Genomic DNA, 22,440 nt, shown 5'->3' on the forward strand with positions numbered 1-22,440 from the left:
GCAAAGTTTCCTTTTTTGTCGGTTAAGATTGAATAATTTTGAAAAGCAATAAAATTTTCATAACACAACAAATTAACCTAAAAAATTACACCCAAAGCATCGAAATTTACAAAACCGCGTGTCCTCTCTTCTCTTTCATCCGCCATGAAAGTATAATACACCTTTTCTGCTAAGCACCAAAACAATTTTAAGGCGAGTCGATCAACCAACGTCAGGTATAAATCTTTCTTTCTCGCCCCAAAAAAAGAAACTCCTTTATTGATTTGACTAGAGAGAGTCTCTGGTAAATTTTTCTTCTGTAATTTCATATTAAAAATCATCTTTTTGCATATTCATGAACCTTGAGGGCATAAAGGTCGTTCCTTTCACATGGGGTCTTTGTAAGATATACCCAAAAAAATATTTATATTGACCACTCCCACTTGTGTGTTGATTAGATTTGTCCTTAGAGGTGTCACTGTTTTGTCTCTCTACTTATCGCTCTTTTCCCAATTACTGTAATGTTGAATTGGGGGATTTCATTTCATCTACTAACTACTAAGGATGAAGTTTATTGTCTCTCTCTCTTTCTTAATTCTTTCTCTACTTTTCGGACAGTAGAGACTCTTTGATTGCTCCTTTTCATCTAATTTTTGAGACTTTTATAAGTGTTTGTTACAACGCAATGGCTCGCTTCAGTTTTCCTTGTTTTCCGAATTTTGGGGGTTTTAATCAGGTTTGTTAATTCTCTTGTCAATGATTTTGGTAAAAGTTTTTAAATTGGTGGGTTTTTTTGCTTTTGACTCTCTACTTTAGAATTGATGTAGTTCCGTCACGGTCGTGTTTGGTTTCTCCTAATATTTAGGTGAAGTTAGAGCCTTTTTCTTGGATCTCATTGTAGATTGTTTGGTGAAGTTAGAGCCTTTTTCTTGGTTCCAGCCAGATTCGTTTTGGTGGTCATAGTCTTCTTTAGTCATGGTCTTGTTCTAAGCGAGTAAGAATCTCTTTTGAATCTTCTCTGTTTTTCTCTCTTGTGGTTCTGTGGTTTGAGTTCTTTGCAGATAAGTGATATCTTTTGGTGTGAATTTTGTTTGTTTCCAGATTGATTGATTGAACAGGGGAATAGTTATATTATATCAGGTGGTTAATATAGAAGAAACCAATGTTTGACCTAACCCCATCTCACCGGATTACAGGATTTGTATGATTAGCTGTGAATTGTACAATCCTTTTGTTCCTTTTGCTTGATTTAAGATAACATCATGTCTTTAGCTTTACGCATAGCCGCTTTTCTATACCAAACCAATGAAGAAATTTCGCTGTTCAATCTAAAATGCTTCTTTAATCAAGTCTTCTTAGGACTGGTTCTTCCATAATCTTGTTACTTGACTGGTTCTTATTAGGTGGTATTCTTTGTATCTTCCTGTAAACCTTCTTACCCATTAGAGTGTGTGATTTCTTGGGATGATCTTAGGCTGTGACAAACCGGGGGCCTGAGATTTCAGAAACTGCTAATAATTTGGTCTCACCATCTGACATTCCACTCATAGAACCTAATAGTAAAGAGGTACCCCTAATTGTTTTTGTCTTTTCGCCAACTATTTCTTGGCGAGTCTCACTAGTGTATATCAAAACTTAATCTTGTGTTGCAACGAATACCATAACTTAGACATCGGAGTATCTATAAATCTCTTCTTCACATTTATTGACAAGTTTGTAGTATAGTACTGTGATACACCAGGTCAATTTTGTTAGAGAACTCAATATTATACATTTATACTATGAAAAGCTTTTCTTACGAGTCCATGTAACTGTTTTGACCCACAACAGCGATCTCTTGCCGATTCTTTGTTTTTGCTTTTCACACGCTACAAGTACCTTTCTTGCTTATATTGTTTGCTTTTTTTCCATCATTGTGGTCACATCGAAATGTGCAGAGAGAAAGGAAAATTATTTGATCATGGTGTATTTTTTTTGTCTCTAAGCAGCACAGGATGAGAGAGGCACAGCTAGGCGGTCACACTGTGAGGTCCCATGGAATGACTGTTGCAAGGACTCACATGCATGATTGGATCATTCTCGTGTTACTTGTTATTCTCGAGGGCGGACTCCTTATAATCCACCCGTTTTATCGCTTTGTTGGGAAAGATATGATGACTGATCTCAGTTACCCGTTAAAAAGTAACACTGTACCAATTTGGTCTGTCCCGGTAAGCGTCCAATAAGTCAACTTCTAACATTGGCCTCATACATTTTTCACAACATAAATGGCATTTCTTTTCTTCGGAATGACAGGTATATGCGATGCTGTTGCCTTTGGTAATCTTCATCTTTATCTATTTCCGTCGAAGAGATGTTTATGATCTTCATCACGCTGTGCTAGGTAAGAATTTCTGAAGGAGAGGCTGGAGAGTACTGTTTGCTTCAAAACGTCTTCTCTCATTTCACTTGTTTAACCAACAGTAATGTTGGCCTTTCTCCATGTGCAGGTCTCTTATACTCCGTTCTGGTGACAGCAGTACTTACCGATGCAATCAAGAATGCAGTTGGTCGACCACGTCCTGACTTTTTCTGGCGTTGTTTTCCCGATGGCAAAGCTGTAACTATGTCTCCATGTGTTTTACTATCGCGTTTTAAATTATGTTCTGCCTCTTGAATCTCGTTTTTTTGCTTCTCAGGTTTATGATGTCCTCGGAGATGTTGTATGCCATGGTGATAAAAGCGTCATAAGAGAAGGGCACAAAAGCTTCCCAAGCGGGCACACCTCATGTAAAGACTTATTTAACTGTTTCTATTTCTTTGTCTTTTTGAGCATTTTAGGCGAAAAGAAAGTTTAGGTTTTATTAAACTGTGGCTTTGATTTGTTTTTGCAGGGTCTTTTGCGGGGTTGGGGTTTCTGTCGCTTTACTTATCGGGAAAGATTCAAGCATTTGACGGTAAAGGCCATGTTGCAAAGCTATGCATAGTCATACTCCCTTTGCTATTTGCAGCTCTGGTCGGTATTTCCCGTGTTGATGACTATTGGCATCATTGGACAGACGTCTTTGCAGGAGGCTTGCTAGGTTTGTTTCCACTCTCTACTCAAAAAAAAGGTCAAAACTTACTTGTTCCCTTTAAACAACATTCAAACCTCATACCATTATCTGAACTCGCAGGTCTTGTGGTCTCTACATTCTGTTATCTTCAGTTTTTCCCGCCACCATATCACACCGAAGGTGCAAACGAATTGCAGATTTGCTGAAAATATGTATCTTTTACATTGTGAATTGATCATCTAAAGTTTTGATATTGTGCTAGGTTGGGGACCATATGCTTACTTCCAAGTGTTGGAAGCTGCGAGAGTTCAAGGTACCGAGAATGGAGCGGTGCAGCAACCGCCTCAAGGTGATAACGGTGAAGAAGAAGAAGACGGTGGGTTTATGGGTTTACATTTGGTGGATAATCCGAGTATGAGGAGAGAAGAAGATGTAGAAACTGGTAGAGGCTGAGTAGAAGAAACGCTGAAGCTGCTCTGGTTTTTATTTTTTAATAGGACACTTTTTTTTCTTGTTCTTTTGATTCTTTGTTTGACTACTTTTGCTAGATTTGTGTAAGATAAACTAGTAGTTTAGTAGTAACTACAGTCGTTTGGTTTTTAGTTTAAATGGATGGGACCAGTATTAATGGGTCCGGTATTGTGCTTTTCATTAGTTCACTCTCTGGATTATCGAAAATCATTTTTTGGTTAGAAACACTAAACATGTGTAAATTGTAACTGTGTACCACTTTTGTTGTTGGGTCACAATCAAACTCAAGTCCGGCATAATTCATTGACAACAAATAACTCAAAGAAATAAATAAGTAAAAAAAATATATATATATCTAGAATCGTTTCTTCTTGATAATCTATTTTGTTATTTGTTTCTGTATGTGTTGAATACTTCCAATTCTCTGATTAAATATTACATTTAAGTTTCGTGTTCTTTTCTTATGTTTCAAGTGTTGTAACGTCTGATTTCGTATAGATATTAGCATATACATGTCCAAAATTTCGTGGCAAGTAGACACGACACGAGCACGCCAACTTTCTCGATCAAGCCCATTTGTTTTTTACAAAATGTCATGCGTTACCAGAAACTTTATTACATACCAAAAAACGATCCGGTTAATACCTACTATAAGAGCCTAAACATACCATCCGAACGTGTGATGTTTTGTTTATTGTAAAACCAAATAATTGTGTTTTGTATTGGTAATCATATTAACATATGCTTATAAATTTATAATTACCACAAAATTAATGATCGACTGTATATAAGATGAAATACTTAAACGCGAATGCAAACGGAAGAAATTATATTGTATATATGTGTTTGACAATATCTCATGTCTTCGCAATTACGTTTAGTAGAGATCTTTTAACATATATCGTTTAAACTTTTAAAACCAAAAAAACGACTCGTCATATGTCACACAAGTGCATAGTTGCATATTTTTAAGTGAATAATTAATCATATAACTATATAATAAGACTAATAATTACAGCTAAGGGGTGACATGTTTAATACTCAATCTTTTGTCAACTCATTATATATATGCTCCTTCTGCTCCTCTTAACACAAGAAGCACAAGGGAAAGAAGAAAAGAGAGAGAAAATGACGATGGCTTTGCTCTTGAACTCGACGATGACGATGGCTAGGACGAAGCAGACTCCAGCGGTGGCGGTATCTTCTCCACCCCCTACTTGCTTGGGATCTAGTTTTTCACGTCGTCGTCCTCTTCGAGTTTCGTGTGTTGCCACAAACCCTAGGTGAGTTTTTATCTTTTTTCAGATCTTCAAATCCATTTCTTTGATAAAATTATAAATTTAGACTTTTGCTTTATATTGGTTGATTCCGTCGTATACGTCATTGAATATTTCTTCTCGACAATGGAAGTGAAAAAGTGTTGGATGATCATATTGTATTTAAATATTTGTCTAATTCGCAAATCCTGTCAAAACCGAATCAAAACGGTACAAAAAAGTGATCAAAAAGTTAACTATTGTTTTCTTTCTATATTGAACTTGGAAATATGTTAAATCAATGAGATAAAATTCATATATACAAATCAATTTGCATTTTGAAAGGCACAAACCTGATCAAAAATAACAATTTTTTTTACAATTTAAAAATGTTATAGAGAAACGAGTAAAGAAACAAACAAGAAGACGTTTCGACCCATCAAAGAAGTACCAAACCAAGTGACACACACAATCACACAAGAGAAGCTCGAGATCTTCAAATCAATGGAACCTTGGGCCCAAGAAAACTTATTACCTTACCTCAAACCCGTTGAAACTTCATGGCAACCACAAGACTTCTTGCCCGAAACCAACGACGAAGACCGGTTCTACGAGCAAGTAAAAGAGCTAAGAGATCGAACGAGAGAGATCCCTGACGATTACTTTGTAGTTCTTGTCGGAGACATGATCACCGAAGAAGCGTTACCAACTTATCAAACAACTTTAAACACTCTCGACGGCGTCAAGGACGAGACCGGCGGGAGTCTAACACCGTGGGCGGTTTGGGTTAGAGCATGGACGGCAGAGGAGAACCGACACGGTGATTTGTTGAATAAGTATCTTTACTTATCAGGTCGTGTTGACATGCGACATGTTGAAAGAACTATTCAATATCTTATCGGATCCGGCATGGTAACGTTCTCATCATCTCATACTACTAAAAAATATTGTGTGCACAAATTGTAAATTATAAATTCTTTAGGGTCTAATTGATAATTTTTTATAATTGTTATTCAGGACTCCAAATTTGAGAACAATCCCTACAATGGCTTCATCTACACTTCGTTTCAAGAGAGAGCCACGTTCATCTCCCACGGCAACACGGCGAGGCTAGCCACGACCTACGGCGACACAACGCTCGCCAAAATCTGCGGAACAATCGCGGCGGACGAGAAACGGCACGAGACGGCTTACACAAGGATCGTCGAGAAGCTATTCGAGATAGATCCCGACGGAACCGTACAGGCTCTAGCGAGTATGATGAGGAAGCGGATCACGATGCCGGCTCATCTGATGCACGACGGACGCGACGAAGATCTGTTCGATCATTACGCCGCCGTGGCGCAGAGGATCGGGGTTTATACCGCGACGGATTACGCTGGGATTTTGGAGTTTTTGTTGCGGCGGTGGGAGGTGGAGAAGTTAGGGTCGGGTTTGTCCGGTGAAGGAAGGAGAGCACAGGACTATCTGTGTACCTTGCCGCAGAGGATCAGGAGGTTAGAGGAAAGAGCTAACGATAGAGTCAAACTTGGGTCAAAACCTTCTGTTTCATTCAGCTGGATCTACGGAAGAGAAGTTAAACTGTAAAACGACTGCGTTTTCACTGTACTTGGACTCTAAAACAATGTAAAGTAAACAAAATAATAAAACGCTGAATGATCTTGCGTTTTAGTGAAACACTGGGTTAAATATGTCATACGGCCCATGGGCTTTGTGAAAATAAGCGAAGAAGGAGTGGCATAGACGTAATTAGAAGTGAACCTGAGGGATAGAAGAAAAAGTTAACAATTATAGTATTAATTTGTCCGTCCGTGGTGTGGCTCGATCATCACGCCCAGTGTTTGGTCTTCTTCTTTCACATTTGTCTCTTTTTCTCACAGTCCTCTCAGAGCATAGAAATAATCGAAAACTTTTCTTGTTTCATCTGTGATTCGTTTTTTTTGCTTTTGTTCATTGATCATATTCGATTGATTGAGTTTGTTAGAGAAGAAGAAAAGAAGTAATGGCGATTGCTATGGATCGGATCGTCTTCTCCCCTTCATCTTACGTCTTTCGTCCTTGTCAAGTTAGGGGATCCAGATCTTCTAGAATTTTCATGGCTTCTACGATTCGCTCTGCCGCTACGTGAGTTTTTTAATCTCTTCATTTCGAATTTGTTTAATGCTTTGAATTTGTCCTGATCTGGTGTTTGCTTTTTGAGTATCGATGATAAATCTCCGGTTTTGGTTGATCCAGCTTCCTGTTTTCATCAATCTCATTTTTAACTAAGATATATCTGCGAGCTTGGTTTAGATCACAGAGACTCATTTGTATGAAAAATGTTTGATTTTGTTAATCTGTACCTTACATGCAAAGGAAAATATTGTCTGTCTACTAAGTAACATAAATTAAATTTTGCTAATCTCTCTTCTTTGTTCTGAACGCATGCATGAATTGTTTTGTGTTTATGACTTTCTTGTTACTTGGTTGTTGGCCCATAAGACTACTACTATGCTAATTAGTTTCTTATTCATTTTATTCTCTTGTTTGTTTATCATGTTAAGTAAAAGACTATTTGGTGTTGTTCAGGATTGATGTGTATGTAGTAGCTGCTCAACTCCTTTTGAAATTTTGAAACTTTATTTGGTTTTTTATTATTACAGGGAGGTTACGAATGGAAGGAAACTGTATATCCCTCCTAGAGAGGTGCATGTCCAAGTGAAACATTCAATGCCGCCAGAAAAGTTGGAGATCTTTAAGTCTTTAGAAGGATGGGCTGATGAGACCCTCTTGACTTATTTGAAACCTGTTGAGAAATCATGGCAGCCGACTGATTTTCTTCCGGAACCTGAATCGGAAGGTTTCTATGACCAAGTCAAGGAGTTGAGAGAAAGGTGTAAGGAACTTCCTGATGACTATTTTGTGGTGCTTGTTGGGGATATGATCACTGAAGAAGCACTTCCTACTTACCAGACCATGTTGAACACCTTGGATGGAGTTAGGGATGAGACAGGAGCAAGTCCTACTCCTTGGGCTATATGGACCAGGGCTTGGACTGCTGAGGAGAATAGACATGGTGATCTTCTTAACAAGTATCTTTATCTTTCTGGTCGTGTAGACATGAGGCAGATTGAGAAGACAATTCAGTATCTGATTGGTTCTGGAATGGTAAGCTCTGCTAATCGTTGCCTGCTTATTTGATTTTGACTGTTAAGATACAATAGGTAGGGGAACATAAAGAGTAATAACTTGGAACCATTTATCAGTCTTTACCTTTTTGGAACTTATCTTGACATTTCTTAGTTAGGCTTGAATTGACTTCACAATGACTATTAACAAATCATCATGTTAGCAACATACCCATAGTTTATGTTTGAAGTTCTGAAGATAGAATGAAAGTGATCCAGCTTAGCTGCCACTTGAAGCACTTTAAAGTTTTTCATTTTCTGTAGTTTTGTATTCCTAATATTCAATATGTGATTGATCGATTTGTCTTATGTTATTCCTAGGATCCAAAAACTGAAAACAATCCTTACTTGGGTTTCATCTACACATCCTTTCAAGAAAGAGCGACCTTCATCTCTCATGGAAACACTGCCAGGCTAGCGAAAGATCGTGGAGATCTGAAACTTGCGCAGATATGCGGGACCATTGCTGCTGATGAGAAGCGTCATGAGACTGCTTACACCAAGATTGTAGAGAAGCTCTTTGAAATTGACGCTGATGGCACGATCTTGGGCTTGGCTGATATGATGAAGAAAAAGATCTCAATGCCTGCACATTTAATGTATGATGGCCAAGATGATAACCTGTTTGAGCACTTTTCAACTGTTGCCCAGAGGCTTGGTATCTACACAGCCAAGGACTATGCTGATATTCTGGAGTTTCTTGTTGAACGGTGGAATGTGGAGACTTTGTCAGGCCTTTCTAGTGAAGGACACAGGGCCCAGGTAAATTACCTCTATGAAACTTCCTGTGATGAAACCTCCTGTTTGTGAATACTTATCATGATCTTGTAGTAGTTTTAAGTCATGAATACTGTATTAGATATACTGTTTAGTATGTTTTGTGTATTTGAAGATCTGATCAGGACCTGAACTTTGAATTCTGACTTGATCATTGCCTTTGACAGGACTTTGTCTGCGGACTACCTACAAGAATCCGCAAAATTGAAGAGAGAGCTCAAGGAAGAGCCAAAGAAGCATCCAAAAACATACCATTCAGCTGGATATTTGGTAGAAATATCAGGGCTTAAGAAGTTTAGTACACATTTCTCTTTCGAATTATCCCAGGTAAGCCATAAAGGTCTTCACCCAACCATCTCATTCTCACCAATGAAGGACCAGTTTTTAAGACCACGAAAGTTCATTTGAATATGTTTTGTTTTATACGGAACATTGTAGATAAAGTTATGTGGTTAGGTAATGTTTCTTGTTTGCATCAGTCAAGTACCAAAGAAAAATGTTTTGAGTGTTCTCTTAGTGATAATGTATGGTTTACCAAGAACACAAGACTTACGAGTTTGCTTTACCTTTTTGATTCTATCTTTGTTGTATCAGTTTAAATAATAATGTTCTCTCTTTAAGTAAAGAATGGTTTGTATTTTCCCCCTTGCTTGTTTAGGCAGTTGTAAAATACTCCTTCCGTTCTTAATTTGTTCAATTTGTTCCTATTAGTATTTGTAATATAAATAAATTAACCTTCTTGAACTCGTAACCAATGTTGCTAAAGTGTGAGTTTAATCCAAATCAAAAAGCCATATGTAGAATCATCAACAAAGTAATGAACCAATTTAATTTTTCAATACATATAAACCAAACTCTGAAAAACAGATCAAACTAACATTTGATACAAGACACTCTTCTCTCAAAACAAAATCACTACAAGAAGTCATGTTTTCTTCAAACTTCGAAGTCACTCTGAACCTTACCAGTCCTCTTCATAGCAACTCCATTACCATCACCTTCGACATAAGCATAGTACTTCAAGAAGAAGGCGAGAACAAGAACGATCCACTCAAGGCAAAAGATCACAACACAGAGCCCGCCAGCTAGTTTCAAGATCATAGACGCTTCTTTCTCACGGACATAAGAGTTAAGGCTCTCGAGGAAGTTGGAAGTGTTGGTGAAGATGAGAACAGAGACTGAGCCTTGGAAAATGGCTGTAAGGACAGTAGTGATCATGTGAGCTGCGTACCACCGGTTCTTGCCATAAGATGCGGCTGCACAGCCAGAGACAGCAGCTGCGATTGTGGTGGCGTGGAGGAGGATTAGGAAGAAACCACAGAGTGAAGGGATTAAACGGAGAGAGAGTGTGAGGAAGATGCAGCTTGAGGATGCACCAAGGAGGACGTAGTTTGAGAAGAGGAAGAGTTTATGGGTGTAGAAGCTAGATTCTTGTGGCTGAGGAATTAAACCCATGATGATGTTGGATTTATCTGATGTTAAAAAATTTGGATTTGGAGATCGACAAGAAGAAGAAGATAGCTAGTGAGTAGTGATTTGTGAGTTATGAATCTGTATACATTGGAGTGAGATGGTATATAAAGAGAAATTTAAACGGTCGGATTTTTCCAATTATGACCGTTGGGGTTTACAGAAGTCAAGTGCAGGACAGATCACGGACAGAGTGTGTGTCGGTGTTGCGTAACGGCTAGTGTTTTGCTTTTACTGTTTGTTCAGATCTAGACTGACAGGCCCATTGGGCCTGGTTGGGTTCTCGTTTGTCCAATAAGTATTAGGAAGCAAACAATAAGTTTTTGTTTGGTCCGCTAAATTGAACCGACTCAATCAAACCGAACCGAATACTCTATGAAAGATCGAATTGAAACTTAATGACCGTTTCAATACAATTGAAACAGAGTAAAGCATAGATGAAACCATAACTGCAGAAAGAAGAAAAACTGAATTCTTCGTTTCAGTTTACACTTTACACTCACATTGAAAGAAGAAGAAGGATTCGAGTCAAGATCTCTAGTTCTGCTTCAGCAATTTAAAGATCATGTTACCTAAAAGACCAATTATTTCATCTACAGAGCAACACAGCTTTGACGAAACTCGATGGGTCATCGATGTCCGGAAATCACTCGACGCAGAGCTAGAAGAACACGATCTCGAACAAGTCACAGTCAGCATTTTCAATGTTCCTAAAGCATTAATGTGTAGCCATCCAGATTCATACACACCTCACCGGGTTTCGATCGGACCTTATTACTGTCTAAGACCAGAGCTACACGAAATGGAGAGGTATAAACTAATGATCGCGAGAAAAATTCGAAACCAATGTAATAATAGCTCTTTCAGGTTTCATGATCTTGTAGAGAGATTACAATCCATGGAGATTAAGATTCGAGCTTGTTATCATAAGTATATAGGGTTTAACGGAGAGACACTGTTGTGGATCATGGCGGTAGATTCATCGTTCTTGATCGAGTTTCTTAAGATTTACAGTTTTAAAAAGGTGGAGACTTTGATTAACAGAGTTGGTCATAACGAGATTCTTAGAGATATAATGATGATTGAGAATCAAATCCCTCTTTTCGTTTTGAGGAAAACACTCGAGTTTCAGCTTGGATCGATCGAATCAGCTGATGATCTCTTGGTCTCTGTTCTTACGGGACTATGCAAAGATCTCTCTCCTCTAGTTATCAGTTTCGAAGATGATGAGATTTTAAAGGCTCAGTGTCATGAGTGTAATCATATCCTAGACTTCTTGTATCAAATGATCGTTCCGAGAATCGAAGAAGAAGAAGAACTAATCGAAGAAGAAGAAAACAGAGTAAACGACAATGGCGGAAACAGAGCAGTTAGGTTTCTGAGAGAGATTAAGCAACAGTTCAAAAGGGTTTTCGCGTCTCAAACTGCGGATCTAATCTTGAGATTTCCTTGGAGAATCATATCAAATCTTCCTGGCTTCATGGCTCTGAAACTCTCAGCTGATTACCTCTTCACAAGACAAGAACACGAAGCAGCAACAACAGCAACATCGGGTTCAGACCCTGATATCGAAAAGCCTCCTCTTGTGGAAGAACTCGCAATCCCATCAGTCTCAGATCTCCACAAAGCCGGAGTTCGATTCAAACCAACAACAAACGGTAACGTTTCAACGGTATCATTCGATTCAAACTCGGGTCAGTTTCACCTCCCTGTTATAAACCTAGACATCAACACAGAAACAGTTCTTAGAAACCTCGTCGCTTACGAAGCTTCAAACACCTCAGGACCATTAGTGTTCACTCGTTACACAGAGCTCATTAACGGAATAATCGATTCGGAAGAAGACGTCAGGTTGCTTAGAGAACAAGGCGTGCTTGTGAGCCGTCTCAAGAGTGATAAAGAAGCGGCAGAGATGTGGAATGGTATGAGCAAGTCTGTTAGGTTGACCAAAGTTGGGTTTTTGGATAAGACTATTGAAGATGTTAACCGTTATTATACCGGACGGTGGAAAGTGAAGATTGGAAGATTGGTTGAGGTTTATGTTTACGGTTCTTGGCAGATTCTTGCGTTTTTGGCTGCGGTTTTGTTGTTGATGTTGGTTTCTTTGCAACTGTTCTCTTTGGTGTTTGGCACCTTGCTTCGGTTAAGAACCGGTTAGGTTTTGGATTTGGTTCGATTTCGATTTTGATTTCTATTTCACTTGGTTTGGTTTGTTTTGGTTTATGTTGAACCAATTTGTAACAAAAACTTTTTTTTTTTTAATTGCAATAAGATCTGAACTTGAGAGAGAGAGAGAGAGAGAGTAGGGTTTTGGGTTTAGAAACAGAAACTGCTGCTGAAGAAAATGTTGAGATCCCTTTTGTGGAGATCGCAAAATGCGACTCGGAACCTCGCCGTGACTCGATTCTCGAAGAAGAAGACACAGACTCCATCGCTAAACTCCATTTCCAGATTCTCATACCTCGAGTCGTCTGGAGATGCTTCTCCTCGAAACATCAGGTTCTTCTCCGCGAGCACTCCTACGGAAGAGAACCCAGTCTCGTTACCTACGGATGAGATCCCAATCTCGTCAGCCGCCGCAGAGATTACTCTTGAAAAATCGAATCTTTCGGATTTGGGTGTTGCAGAAAGTGGCGATTTTGATGTAAATGGCGGTCTCTCTGTTGAAGCCATTGGTGGTGTTGGTGAAGATGGAGATTCAGAGATTGTTGTGGTTGAAGGTTCTGAAGATGGATCCGTTGTAGAAATGGGGGATTCTCAGGTTAGCGAGGTGTACCAATTTGATGACGAAAAGTTAGAATCTGTCCTGTCTCTGTTACGGAGTGATGAGGAATCCTTGGAGGTTGGTCTTAAGGCGCTTAATGTAGACTTGCACTTAGATTTTGTGGTAAGAGTGTTTGAATCCCCAGGGATTTCAGGTAAGAATTTGATTAGGTTTTTGAAATGGGCAACTGAGAATGAAGAGATTACTGTTACCACCTCACTTGTGGAGTCTCTTCTTGTAGCCATTACTAGTGATACACGTAGAATGGATGCTTATAGTTTGTGGGATTTGGTTAAGGAGATTGGTGAGAAGGAGAATAGTTGTGTTTTGAATTTGGAGATATTGAATGAATTGATTGCCTTGTTTGGGAAAATTGGTAAATCCAAAGCTGCTTTTGATGTGTTTAGTAAAACCGAAGAGTTTGGCTTTACTCCGAATGCGAAAACATATTATTTGACATTGGAGGCGCTTTGTAAGCGGTCGTTTATGGATTGGGCATGCTCTGTATGTGAAAAAATGCTTAAGAGTGGTGTGTTGCCAGAGGGAGAACAGATTGGTAACATTATAACTTGGTTTTGTAAGGAAGGGAAGGCTGAAGAGGCTTACTCAGTTTACGAAATGGCCAAGACGAAAGAGAAATTCCCACCTCCTAGATCTGTGGCTACTCTGATAAGTGCTCTTTCCAAGAACAATGGGACTATTACGTTTGCTCAGGAGTTGTTGGGTGATTTGTCTGGAGAAGCTAGGCGACAAGGGATCAAACCATTTTCTGATGTTATCCATAGTTTATGCAGGATGAGAAATGTTAAAGACGCTAAATCTTTGCTTTTGGATATGATTTCTAAAGGGCCTGCTCCTGGGAATGCGGTTTTCAATTTGATTGTCCATGCTTGTTCGAGAAGTGGAGACCTGGATGAAGCAAAAGAGGTTTTGAAGTTGATGGAGAGTAGAGGTTTGAAACCAGATGTGTACACATACACTGTCATCATTAGCGGTTATGCTAAAGGAGGGCTGATGAGCGAAGCTCAAGAGATTCTCGCAGAGGCGAAGAAGAAGCATAAGAAGCTTAGTCCTGTGACATATCACGCACTTATCCGAGGCTATTGCAAGATTGAAGAATATGACGAAGCTCTGGAACTTTTGAAAGAAATGGATCGTTTTGGGGTGCAGCCTAATGCTGATGAGTACAATAAGCTGATACAATCATTTTGCCTGAAAGCTTTGGATTGGGAAAAAGCAGAGATGCTCTTTGAGGAGATGAAGCAGAAAGGCTTGCACTTGAATGCGATTACTCAGGGGCTTATAAGGGCGGTTAAAGAGATGGAATCTGAAGCTAAGGTAACGGAAAATGAAAACTTACTTGCTGAAGCATAGAATTTCGATCCGATACTTGTCAAAGTTCTAACAATGTGGACTAGCTTTTGAAGATGTTTTTCTTGGTTTGAAATCTCGGAAAGATACCTGGTTTGTTCTTTTGTTACTGGAATTATCTTTTGTACTCCAGTCTTCCCCAATAAGCCTTTAGCCATACAATCAATATATTTTTTCTTTAGCTTTTGATTCAAGAAGTGATTCAGTTTACCATGTGGTCATTGTTCTGTTTGTATTTGGTTTTCTAGTAAGATAGCATCTTTTGGTTTTAGTTTCGATTTCAAATTTTCAGTTGAGAAAATTGATCTTCATGTTCAAAGTTTTGAACTTTATACTTGCAAGGCCTAATCCTTCGTCTGGAAACTTTTGTCAACAATTTTTAAAAGTGCCATTAGCATTGGGACACACTTTCCCGGGATCTCCTCTTTCACTTGACTCGGCGTCCTCTAGTCAAACTCATCTTTCACTGTATGATCTTTGGGTATCTCTGATGAAAACAAAAACTCAATCTTTCTTCACAGAAACATGTGGCCATTAATTGTCTGTTAACTCGAAAAGATACAAAACTTATCCTTTCTCTTGTTCTAAAGTACAAGCAACAATGAAGCACCCGCAAGCAATAAAAGCACGGAGGAGGAGACTGAACCACCGTCGTCTTCGTCTGTAGATTGCGTCGGAATGGGATCAGACGTGGAATGCGTCTATAACGGAGAAGATGAGGAGAACCAGAGCTCCGGAATCTTGAGCGGCGGAGAAGGATCATTCCTTGAATGGACGGTTCTGATTTCACCCTTCTTTTTCTGGGGAACGGCGATGGTGGCGATGAAGGAAGTGTCGCCTATTACTGGTCCTTTCTTCGTGGCCGCATTTCGGTTAATTCCGGCTGGTTTGTTGCTTGTCGCGTTTGCAGTTTACAAAGGCAGACCTTTCCCTAAAGGACTCAATGCTTGGCTCTCTATTGCTCTCTTTGCTCTTGTGGACGCTACTTGTTTCCAGGTCTGCTTAACTTGACCTCAACCTCAACTCTTTTAAGAGTTAAAGGTGATAGTTTCTTTATCTGAACGATGATGTTGAATTGTTGTTGATGATGGTTCAGGGATTCCTTGCTCAAGGGTTACAGAATACTTCTGCTGGTTTAGGAAGTGTAAGTTGTTTTCTCTAGTGTCTACTATATTGCAACGCCTGAGAAAGTAATAAGGAAATGCTTTTGGGTTGCTAATCTGTTGCGCTGCAGGTTATAGTTGATTCTCAGCCACTGACTGTAGCTGTATTAGCATCTTTCTTGTTTGGTGAGTCCATTGGAATAGTGAGAGCTGGAGGTTTGCTCCTCGGCGTTGCTGGACTTTTGCTTCTTGAGGTAAAAGATCTACTTAACCATCTATATAACTCACTAGTGTTCTTACTACTTGTTGTGGATATGTTTGATTCACTACAGGTTCCATCAGTTACTTCAGATGGTACTAAGTTTTCCTTGTGGGGAAGTGGAGAGTGGTGGATGCTTCTTGCAGCTCAGAGCATGGCTATTGGCACTGTGATGGTTCGATGGGTCTCTAAATACTCTGATCCAATTATGGTTATCGGTTGGGTAATGATACTTGATGATCCTCGGCCCTTTCAAACCTTACTTGTCCTCATTTCTGTTCATTGGCTTGTGTCTTAGAGTTCTTAGAAGAACTAAACCAAACTAACATGTTTCAAAATTTATCTGCAGCATATGGTTATTGGTGGCCTTCCTCTTTTGGCGGTTTCCGTTATAAACCATGACCCAATTTTTAGCGGCAATCTTCAAAATTTATCCACAAACGATGTCATAGCACTTCTTTACACATCCATTTTTGGCAGCGCAGTTAGCTACGGTGTTTACTTCTACAGCGCTACTAAAGGTTCTATATCACTGCCCTTTCTCAAGAGACTCTCGCTGCTTTTGGGTTTGAGATCTCTGATGATTTTAATGATCTCTTATTTTCTTTGCAGGAAGCCTAACTAAACTCAGCTCCCTCACTTTCTTGACACCAATGTTTGCCTCAATCTTTGGGTAAGACCAAAATCAGCAAACGATAAATCCATGATTCCGATCACATGTTTCTGTAGTCATATAGTTCATATTCTTGATATGTCCAGGTATCTGTACCTCGATGAGACTTTCTCCCCATTGCAACTAGTCGGGGCTGCAGTCACTTTGGCTGCTATATACTTGGTGAACTTCCGGAAGGGAACGACTGAGACACTTTTTTAGTTCGTACTGCTTTTAAAAACTTGTTATGAAGATATACAAGATGTATCCAAGAACTTGTTTTGAACTTTACACACTTGCAAGGCCTTTCTAACAACTAGTCAGGAAACATTTGTCAACAAATTTAGAAAGTGCCATTTGCATGGGGACACACCTACCTTTCTAACAACTAATTGCATACTTTCAAACTTTCTAAACCATTATGATTCAATTTAGAAAATATTATTTCAAGCTTATGAATCATTAATGATTTAATGCTCGTTATCACAAAAACAATAAAAAAAAAATACAGATTTGTTATAAAAAAAAATCAGGAAATTCTAACGACCACTTTATTCTTCTTGCCTGCAGAAAGAACAAGACCTTTCCCTTCAACAATATCTTCTTCTTCAACTCTCTTATTCTCATCATCCACTCTCTCATTGTTCATATAAAACCCACCTTGCTTCAACATTCTCCTCGCAGCAGATTTGCTCTCAAACAAACCCGCAGAAACCGATAGATCCACAATCGATGAACCCGAAACTCGATCAATAGGCAGTGAGCAAGAAGGTATATCCTCTGCTATTCTCTCAATCAAGTTCCAATCAAGCTTTGTCTCAGCTCCTGGTCTTAAAGCTTCTGTTGCTTTTATGGCTTCCTTCAAACCCTCTTCACCATGTACAAATCTGGTTACTTCTTCAGCGAGTTTGATTTGCACAGTATTAGGAACATACCCCGGTTTGCTCATTTGATCTTCTAAGATCTTTATCGCATCCAAACTCAGAAAAGTTAAAGTCTTTAAGAAGCGTATCACATCAACGTCTGGAACTGAGAAGAAGTACTGATAGAACTTATAAGGCGATAGCATCGAAGGAGAGAGCCAGATTGCTCCATCTTCTGATTTCCCGAATTTCGTCCCGTCGTTTTTCAATAGGAGAGGAAACGTTAGCCCGTAAGCTGCTTCTTCTGTTTGGAGAATCTTCCTGATCAAATCAGTTCCAGCTGTTATATTCCCCCATTGATCACTGCCACCTATCTGAACATTGATCCCTTCGTTCTTGAACAGGTGAAGAAAATCATAGGCTTGCAACAACTGATAAGTGAACTCGGTGTAGCTCATACCTTGTTCTGATTCTAATCTCTTCTTAACACTCTCCTTTGCCATCATAGTACCAACCCTAGCAAACCTACCGACTTTTTTCAGAAAGTCGAGCATTGTCATATCTTTCCACCAGTCATAGTTATTAAGAATCATATAAGAGCTACCGGAACTCGGATTACTACCCAGAATCTTGATAATGATTTTTTTAATCCCCGCAATGTTTTTCTCCAGTGTATCGGCGTCAAGCTCAGGTCTTTCAAGGCTTTTACCAGATGGGTCACCTACCCGTCCCGTGGCACCACCGATCAAACCAACGGCTTGATGTCCACATCTTTGGAACCAAGAAAGCACAATGATACCAAGTAGATTACCCAAGTGTAAACTCTCAGCAGTTGGATCAAACCCGCAGTAAACCTTTAGAGGAGCTACTTTAGGATCAGAACAAGCAGACCTGAGATTCTCGCTTGTGATTGACTCGAGGAGTCCTCTTTCTTCAAGTATATCGACTACATTAGGGCGAGAAGCAGCTTGAGTTAATGTCTCAGGAGATGAAGTAGATTGAACTGAGCACCTAACAGAGGAGAACAGAGGAGTAGTAGAAGTGGAGTAAAAGTGAGGAACTTTGACCCTTCTGAAGAAAGTGGAGGAGGATATCTCATTAAAAACAAGTAAAGAAGCAACACGTAGGGGAGATGATAAGGTTCTGGAACAAATAGGCAAGATACTCCTTGAAGCAAGCGTTATTCCTGTTGCATATGCCATAGATTTATTATATGCTTGAACCTTTCTTGACTAGCCAAGCTGGTAACTACAACTGCAAACTAAATAGAAACACCAATTAGCTGAAAATAAACAGATAAATTACTGATCTTTGCACGAGTTAATAGCCAAACTGCTGATTCCAAACCCAAAAATTCTCAGGCAGGCAATTTGACAAACACCTTATGGGCATTGTATCATATTACTGTCCCCATAAACACAGTAACGAGTTGAACTCCAAAAATGGGAGCTTTAAACAGAATTATAAAGGAATCCAACAAATTTTACACCAAACTATAAATGAATCCCCATCATTGCATCGAAACGGACCCAGAGAAACTAACTACTTGGAGATAAAAATCCCAACTTCAGCGAAATTAAAACACACCTAAATGTATACACAGTTAAACTTCGAGAACAAGATGAAGATGATGAAGTGAAGGAGCTTACTTTACTGGTTTGCAGCTCCGGGAATGGAATTTGTTTTCGACCTTTGCTTCTTCCACAGATCAATTTGCTTCAGATTATTCGAAACAAGATAGAACCTTAAAGTCTCCGGTTTATTTACTAACCGAAATCAATTTGATTTTAACCGGTTAAGATGTAAAACCGGGATCTATAAAACCCAACTAATTAATCCTCTCTTTCGGATTTGTGTTAGGGTTTGTTAGATTACAACTCAAAGTTTGGGTTTAAAGAATCTCAAGTTTAATTTGATAAAACCGGACTAAGTTTGGTTAACAAAACCGGTCACCTTAAAACCCAGTAAAGAGCACACCCTCCTCTTAAGGACTTTCTGAAGAAACCAACTAAAGCAAAGCAAAACCCTTCCGAACAATTTTTTTATTATTGGAGCGAAGCAATGGTTTGGGGTCTCTTTCCCGTTGATCCACTTTCAGGTGATTGTTCTCCATTATAATTCTATTGGCTTTCTAGTGAACGAGTTTGATTGTTTCCTGATAAAAAAATTTCATCTTTACGAACATTTTGCTCCATTAATTGCAGTTCTCAAACTATGCTATGAACTTGGAATCAGCTTTAGTTTTTAGTTGATTTCCACCATTGTAGCACTGTTTTCTTATGAATGTGTCAGGAAAACTCCAATTTTTTTTCTGGGTTTATGCTAAAGAAGTGCGTTTGTGTCAGCTTTGATCTTGCTTTTTAAGAAATTAGTTGTAAAATGGTTTGAATCTGTGTGTATCAGGTGAAGGTAAATACTATATCTTTACAAAGGGGATTTACAAGATTGGCCGAAAGGGTATTGATACAGATTCTTCAATATTCTAACACTTTCATCTTCTTCTTGCTTGTGTTCTGTGCTCTCATGGGGTTTTTGATTCTCTCTAGGATGTGATATAATTATCAATAAGGATAAGGGGGTATCTAGGATCCACGCAGAGTTAACTTTTGATGCAACAGCTGTTTCAACCTCTCGGAGGAACAAGTCTTCTGATGAAACCTCCTCATTTGTTATCCGTGTCAAAGATTGCTCAAAGTATGGGACTTTTGTCAAAACTGACCTGGCGCCAAAAGAGAAAGTTCATGAGCTACCTGATAAGGAGAAAATTCTCAAAGATGGAGATGTTATCACGTTTGGTACAGGTTCAGCAACTTACAGGTATTCCAAACTTGTCAGTGTGATGTTTATTTTGGTTGTAATAACTTCGTTTAATATGGCATATATTCGTCCCTTTTTGAAATAAAATCATTGCAGGTTTTCTTTAGTTCCGCTTGTATTTTACTTCTGCCCTTCCTCTGAGACCTTTAAGGTGGACCAGTCTGTACAAGATGCAGTTTCATCAATTGGTTAGTGTTAAACGTTATCCTTTGCCCTCATGGAGTCATATTGGTTAATGTAGTTTCATATTACCCGCATTCCCTGATCTATGTCGATATGTAGGTGCTCATATTTCTCCTACTTTGAGTGAGGAGTGCACTCATGTGCTTCTTGAACCTCGTATGCAAGTGAATGAAGCTCTAATCAATGCAGTTTTAGCCAAAAAACCAATCATTTTGACAAATTGGGTGAAGGTACGTGTGAGAATTTCATTGTCATCACTTGTCTGTTAATTGGTTTTTAACTTCACTGGTTTGTCTAGCTTCTCGCAGAGAAACGTATCTCCAGCGAAATTCCCGGATACAGCCAGTGAGTAGTACTTACTGTATTCCGGTTATAGAATTAAAATAGAATGAATTCTGCTGTTACTGACATTCAAATAATCAACGTTATTTTAGGTACAGACCATCAGTGATGATTGAAGAAGCTTTGGTGGATGTACTAGAAGTAAACGTCCGTGAAAAATGTTTAGAAGGATTTACTTTTGTGTTGGAACCAGTAGACATGGTATAATCTCTTACTTTTCCGTAACAGAATCAGATTTAACTGATGGTTCCAAGTGCTTTTTGTTATAGGTCTCAATAGATCTTAGTCTTGTTAATTATTGATGAATCATGCACTTACCCATTCATGCCTTTATCTTTATGCAGTACAGATTTGGTTTCAGCTTCCCATCTTTACTTAAAGTATGTGGTGCAGAGACTGTTACCATAGCAGACATTTGCTCCATGAGTCAGGTTTGTGCTTTTAAACTGTTTTGCTCCTTTTCTCTTTCTATAGGTATCCCTAACCGTAATCAACTCTGCAGGATTCTCAGTATGGAGAAATTAATCGCATAATATGTGTCATCCCGAAAAGTTCAGGAGACAAATTTGGCCGTTTGAAGCATCTCAGTTTGTTATCTAGAGTGAACGAGATGGATTTAGTATGCGCAGTCTTTTCCGGAAATCTATCTTCGAATTCACTGATACTACCTTCTGGTGAGTACAAAGAGCCAGATATAATTGCTTTTCTCGGGACTATGAATCGCAAAGCACTGATCTTGAAACATATTCTGTTTTTGTAGTTGTAATTTCATCTTCATGCTCTACGGATGGGACAGTGGTAGCGGATTCTGATGCCGAAGAGGAAGAAACAACATCGTCTGTTCATATGATTGATGCTACTGAAAAGGCAGAAACACCAGAGAAGCCTGCTGCTATTGCTGCTATTGTAATAGAGGATAGTCCTGTTACGATATTGGAAGAAACTGTGAATTTGAATGAGTTTAAAAGCGTAAACTTATTAGCAGATACTGAAAATAGAGGCCTCATCGACGAAAAGTACTCAGGTGATAGTGTGACAATCCGAAGGGATCGGAATGATGAGGCTGAAACTGGGAACTCGGAGATTATATACACTCAAGATCTAATTGTTAGGGACTTGCGACCAACTAGAAAAGTTCATTCTACAGGAGAGGAAGGAGTTGTGGACTTCAAGCGATTCAGAAAGGTAAAAACAGAACCTTTGGATTCTAGACATATGTTGTGTTTGCGAGATGATGAGTTTTTTTGTTTTTGTTTTGTTAGGGAAATGTTACATGCGGAAACAGCTTCAGTAGCCTAATACCTTTTGCAAAGGATCCATACAAGTAATCCCGGGTCTTTTCTCTTGCTTGTTACCTCATTATGATTTCTCCCCTATGTTTTCTTGACTGTTTGCTTCGTGATGCCAGAGAGTATGATAGCGGGGACGTGACAGATTTAATGAAAGAAGAGAAGAAAAGGAAGCAGATGGAAGCCATTGCAGAGGACTTGTTTAATACTGAAAAGGTGTCAACTTTAATAACATCTAACATCTAACATCAAAATCTAAAGATCATCCAGCGATTCTCTTTATACTAATATCGTAATGTGCAGGCTAGAAAGCGTGGAACGGCTGGTTCCATTCGCGGGTTTCTCACTCGAGGTTGAGGTTTCAAGGTAAAATAGTTGCTATGGGACCTTTACTCTGTAAATTTCCCAGGCTTGTTTAGTCCTCTCTAAAAAAAGATCTAAGCTTTCAGTTTTCTTTGTGTGTTTTATTTCAGAGCGAATCTGGAAGAACGTACGTTTGAGAGTGGTGGCATGACTCTGGATCACTTAGGAACTAAACAAAATCTTGCCTTTTTTTTCTTCTTCATGACTTGAGACACTGTATGTATATACTGGGAAGTGTAGTTATACACTTAAATATAACTGAAATGATCTTTGGGTATC

At 39.0% G+C, this 22,440-nt stretch overlaps 9 protein-coding genes across 14 annotated transcripts; 7 read left to right on the forward strand and 2 right to left on the reverse strand.

Annotated features, from left to right (window-relative positions):
* LOC104744341 (putative lipid phosphate phosphatase 3, chloroplastic) lies at positions 8–3,668 on the forward strand. 5 transcript variants are annotated; one of them, XM_010465375.2, is made up of 9 exons: positions 413–715; positions 1,454–1,546; positions 1,968–2,189; positions 2,275–2,362; positions 2,469–2,578; positions 2,658–2,748; positions 2,853–3,041; positions 3,135–3,194; positions 3,277–3,668. In XM_010465375.2, exons 1-9 carry the CDS (start codon positions 665–667, stop codon positions 3,465–3,467), a joined length of 1,095 nt encoding a protein of 364 aa, XP_010463677.1. In that variant the 5' UTR covers positions 413–664; the 3' UTR covers positions 3,468–3,668. The 5 variants fall into 5 exon arrangements, with proteins under 5 accessions (XP_010463680.1, XP_019092936.1, XP_010463677.1 ...); XM_019237390.1 differs by lacking the exon at positions 1,454–1,546 and adding an exon at positions 845–973 and having other exon boundaries at positions 418–715; XM_010465378.2 differs by lacking the exons at positions 413–715; positions 1,454–1,546 and adding an exon at positions 8–215.
* LOC104744342 (stearoyl-[acyl-carrier-protein] 9-desaturase 2, chloroplastic) lies at positions 4,558–6,418 on the forward strand. The gene is made up of 3 exons (XM_010465379.1): positions 4,558–4,768; positions 5,140–5,653; positions 5,759–6,418. Exons 1-3 carry the CDS (start codon positions 4,614–4,616, stop codon positions 6,326–6,328), a joined length of 1,239 nt encoding a protein of 412 aa, XP_010463681.1. The 5' UTR covers positions 4,558–4,613; the 3' UTR covers positions 6,329–6,418.
* Positions 6,566–9,326, forward strand: LOC104744343 (stearoyl-[acyl-carrier-protein] 9-desaturase 5, chloroplastic-like). The gene is made up of 4 exons (XM_010465380.2): positions 6,566–6,865; positions 7,384–7,888; positions 8,230–8,670; positions 8,853–9,326. Exons 1-4 carry the CDS (start codon positions 6,744–6,746, stop codon positions 8,973–8,975), a joined length of 1,191 nt encoding a protein of 396 aa, XP_010463682.1. The 5' UTR covers positions 6,566–6,743; the 3' UTR covers positions 8,976–9,326.
* LOC104744344 lies at positions 9,474–10,224 on the reverse strand. Its single transcript, XM_010465381.2, has one exon. The coding sequence runs from the start codon at positions 10,138–10,140 to the stop codon at positions 9,622–9,624; it is 519 nt and encodes a 172-aa protein (XP_010463683.1). The 5' UTR covers positions 10,141–10,224; the 3' UTR covers positions 9,474–9,621.
* LOC104747969 (putative UPF0481 protein At3g02645) lies at positions 10,721–12,313 on the forward strand. Its single transcript, XM_010469672.1, has one exon. It carries the CDS (start codon positions 10,721–10,723, stop codon positions 12,311–12,313), a length of 1,593 nt encoding a protein of 530 aa, XP_010467974.1.
* Positions 12,437–14,561, forward strand: LOC104744345 (pentatricopeptide repeat-containing protein At3g02650, mitochondrial-like). The gene has a single exon (XM_010465383.2). The coding sequence runs from the start codon at positions 12,500–12,502 to the stop codon at positions 14,291–14,293; it is 1,794 nt and encodes a 597-aa protein (XP_010463685.1). The 5' UTR covers positions 12,437–12,499; the 3' UTR covers positions 14,294–14,561.
* On the forward strand, positions 14,601–16,646 carry LOC104747970 (WAT1-related protein At3g02690, chloroplastic-like). Its single transcript, XM_010469673.1, has 8 exons — positions 14,601–14,758; positions 14,881–15,286; positions 15,387–15,434; positions 15,525–15,647; positions 15,726–15,875; positions 16,002–16,173; positions 16,265–16,325; positions 16,412–16,646. Exons 1-8 carry the CDS (start codon positions 14,601–14,603, stop codon positions 16,524–16,526), a joined length of 1,233 nt encoding a protein of 410 aa, XP_010467975.1. The 3' UTR covers positions 16,527–16,646.
* Positions 16,730–18,891, reverse strand: LOC104744346 (tyrosine--tRNA ligase, chloroplastic/mitochondrial). Of its 2 annotated transcripts, none has more exons than XM_010465384.2 (2): positions 18,817–18,891; positions 16,730–18,428 (listed from the first exon to the last, which is right to left on the reverse strand). In XM_010465384.2, the coding sequence occupies exon 2, from the start codon at positions 18,367–18,369 to the stop codon at positions 16,834–16,836; it is 1,536 nt and encodes a 511-aa protein (XP_010463686.1). In that variant the 5' UTR covers positions 18,370–18,428; positions 18,817–18,891; the 3' UTR covers positions 16,730–16,833. The 2 variants fall into 2 exon arrangements, with proteins under 2 accessions (XP_010463686.1, XP_010463687.1); XM_010465385.2 differs by having other exon boundaries at positions 16,730–18,421; positions 18,817–18,883.
* On the forward strand, positions 19,160–22,438 carry LOC104744347 (nijmegen breakage syndrome 1 protein-like). The gene is made up of 14 exons (XM_010465386.1): positions 19,160–19,265; positions 19,571–19,624; positions 19,714–19,984; positions 20,081–20,172; positions 20,267–20,397; positions 20,466–20,512; positions 20,602–20,710; positions 20,854–20,940; positions 21,012–21,183; positions 21,270–21,694; positions 21,772–21,833; positions 21,918–22,014; positions 22,102–22,164; positions 22,272–22,438. The coding sequence occupies exons 1-13, from the start codon at positions 19,229–19,231 to the stop codon at positions 22,153–22,155; spliced, it is 1,638 nt and encodes a 545-aa protein (XP_010463688.1). The 5' UTR covers positions 19,160–19,228; the 3' UTR covers positions 22,156–22,164; positions 22,272–22,438.

This window comes from Camelina sativa, chromosome 15 (genome assembly GCF_000633955.1).
Source record: "Camelina sativa cultivar DH55 chromosome 15, Cs, whole genome shotgun sequence".
NCBI lineage: Eukaryota > Viridiplantae > Streptophyta > Magnoliopsida > Brassicales > Brassicaceae > Camelina > Camelina sativa.

Excerpts from the sequence above, each read along its gene's own strand:
- LOC104747969 (XM_010469672.1), top strand. The coding sequence starts at position 10,721 with ATGTTACCTAAAAGACCAATTATTTCATCTACAGAGCAACACAGCTTT.
- LOC104744344 (XM_010465381.2), bottom strand. The coding sequence starts at position 10,140 with ATGGGTTTAATTCCTCAGCCACAAGAATCTAGCTTCTACACCCATAAA.
- LOC104744342 (XM_010465379.1), top strand. The coding sequence starts at position 4,614 with ATGACGATGGCTTTGCTCTTGAACTCGACGATGACGATGGCTAGGACG. Across the intron at positions 4,769-5,139 it reads TGTGTTGCCACAAACCCTAG|AGAAACGAGTAAAGAAACAA; the intron begins GTGAGTTTTTAT and ends AAAATGTTATAG. Across the intron at positions 5,654-5,758 it reads ATCTTATCGGATCCGGCATG|GACTCCAAATTTGAGAACAA; the intron begins GTAACGTTCTCA and ends ATTGTTATTCAG.
- LOC104744346 (XM_010465384.2), bottom strand. The coding sequence starts at position 18,369 with ATGGCATATGCAACAGGAATAACGCTTGCTTCAAGGAGTATCTTGCCT.
- LOC104747970 (XM_010469673.1), top strand. The coding sequence starts at position 14,601 with ATGTTCAAAGTTTTGAACTTTATACTTGCAAGGCCTAATCCTTCGTCT. Across the intron at positions 14,759-14,880 it reads AGTCAAACTCATCTTTCACT|TACAAGCAACAATGAAGCAC; the intron begins GTATGATCTTTG and ends CTTGTTCTAAAG. Across the intron at positions 16,174-16,264 it reads CTTCTACAGCGCTACTAAAG|GAAGCCTAACTAAACTCAGC; the intron begins GTTCTATATCAC and ends TTTTCTTTGCAG.
- LOC104744343 (XM_010465380.2), top strand. The coding sequence starts at position 6,744 with ATGGCGATTGCTATGGATCGGATCGTCTTCTCCCCTTCATCTTACGTC. Across the intron at positions 6,866-7,383 it reads ACGATTCGCTCTGCCGCTAC|GGAGGTTACGAATGGAAGGA; the intron begins GTGAGTTTTTTA and ends TTATTATTACAG. Across the intron at positions 7,889-8,229 it reads ATCTGATTGGTTCTGGAATG|GATCCAAAAACTGAAAACAA; the intron begins GTAAGCTCTGCT and ends TGTTATTCCTAG.
- LOC104744347 (XM_010465386.1), top strand. The coding sequence starts at position 19,229 with ATGGTTTGGGGTCTCTTTCCCGTTGATCCACTTTCAG. Across the intron at positions 19,625-19,713 it reads TTACAAGATTGGCCGAAAGG|GATGTGATATAATTATCAAT; the intron begins GTATTGATACAG and ends GATTCTCTCTAG. Across the intron at positions 20,173-20,266 it reads AGATGCAGTTTCATCAATTG|GTGCTCATATTTCTCCTACT; the intron begins GTTAGTGTTAAA and ends GTCGATATGTAG.
- LOC104744341 (XM_010465375.2), top strand. The coding sequence starts at position 665 with ATGGCTCGCTTCAGTTTTCCTTGTTTTCCGAATTTTGGGGGTTTTAAT. Across the intron at positions 3,042-3,134 it reads CTTTGCAGGAGGCTTGCTAG|GTCTTGTGGTCTCTACATTC; the intron begins GTTTGTTTCCAC and ends CTGAACTCGCAG. Across the intron at positions 3,195-3,276 it reads GCCACCATATCACACCGAAG|GTTGGGGACCATATGCTTAC; the intron begins GTGCAAACGAAT and ends ATATTGTGCTAG.
- LOC104744345 (XM_010465383.2), top strand. The coding sequence starts at position 12,500 with ATGTTGAGATCCCTTTTGTGGAGATCGCAAAATGCGACTCGGAACCTC.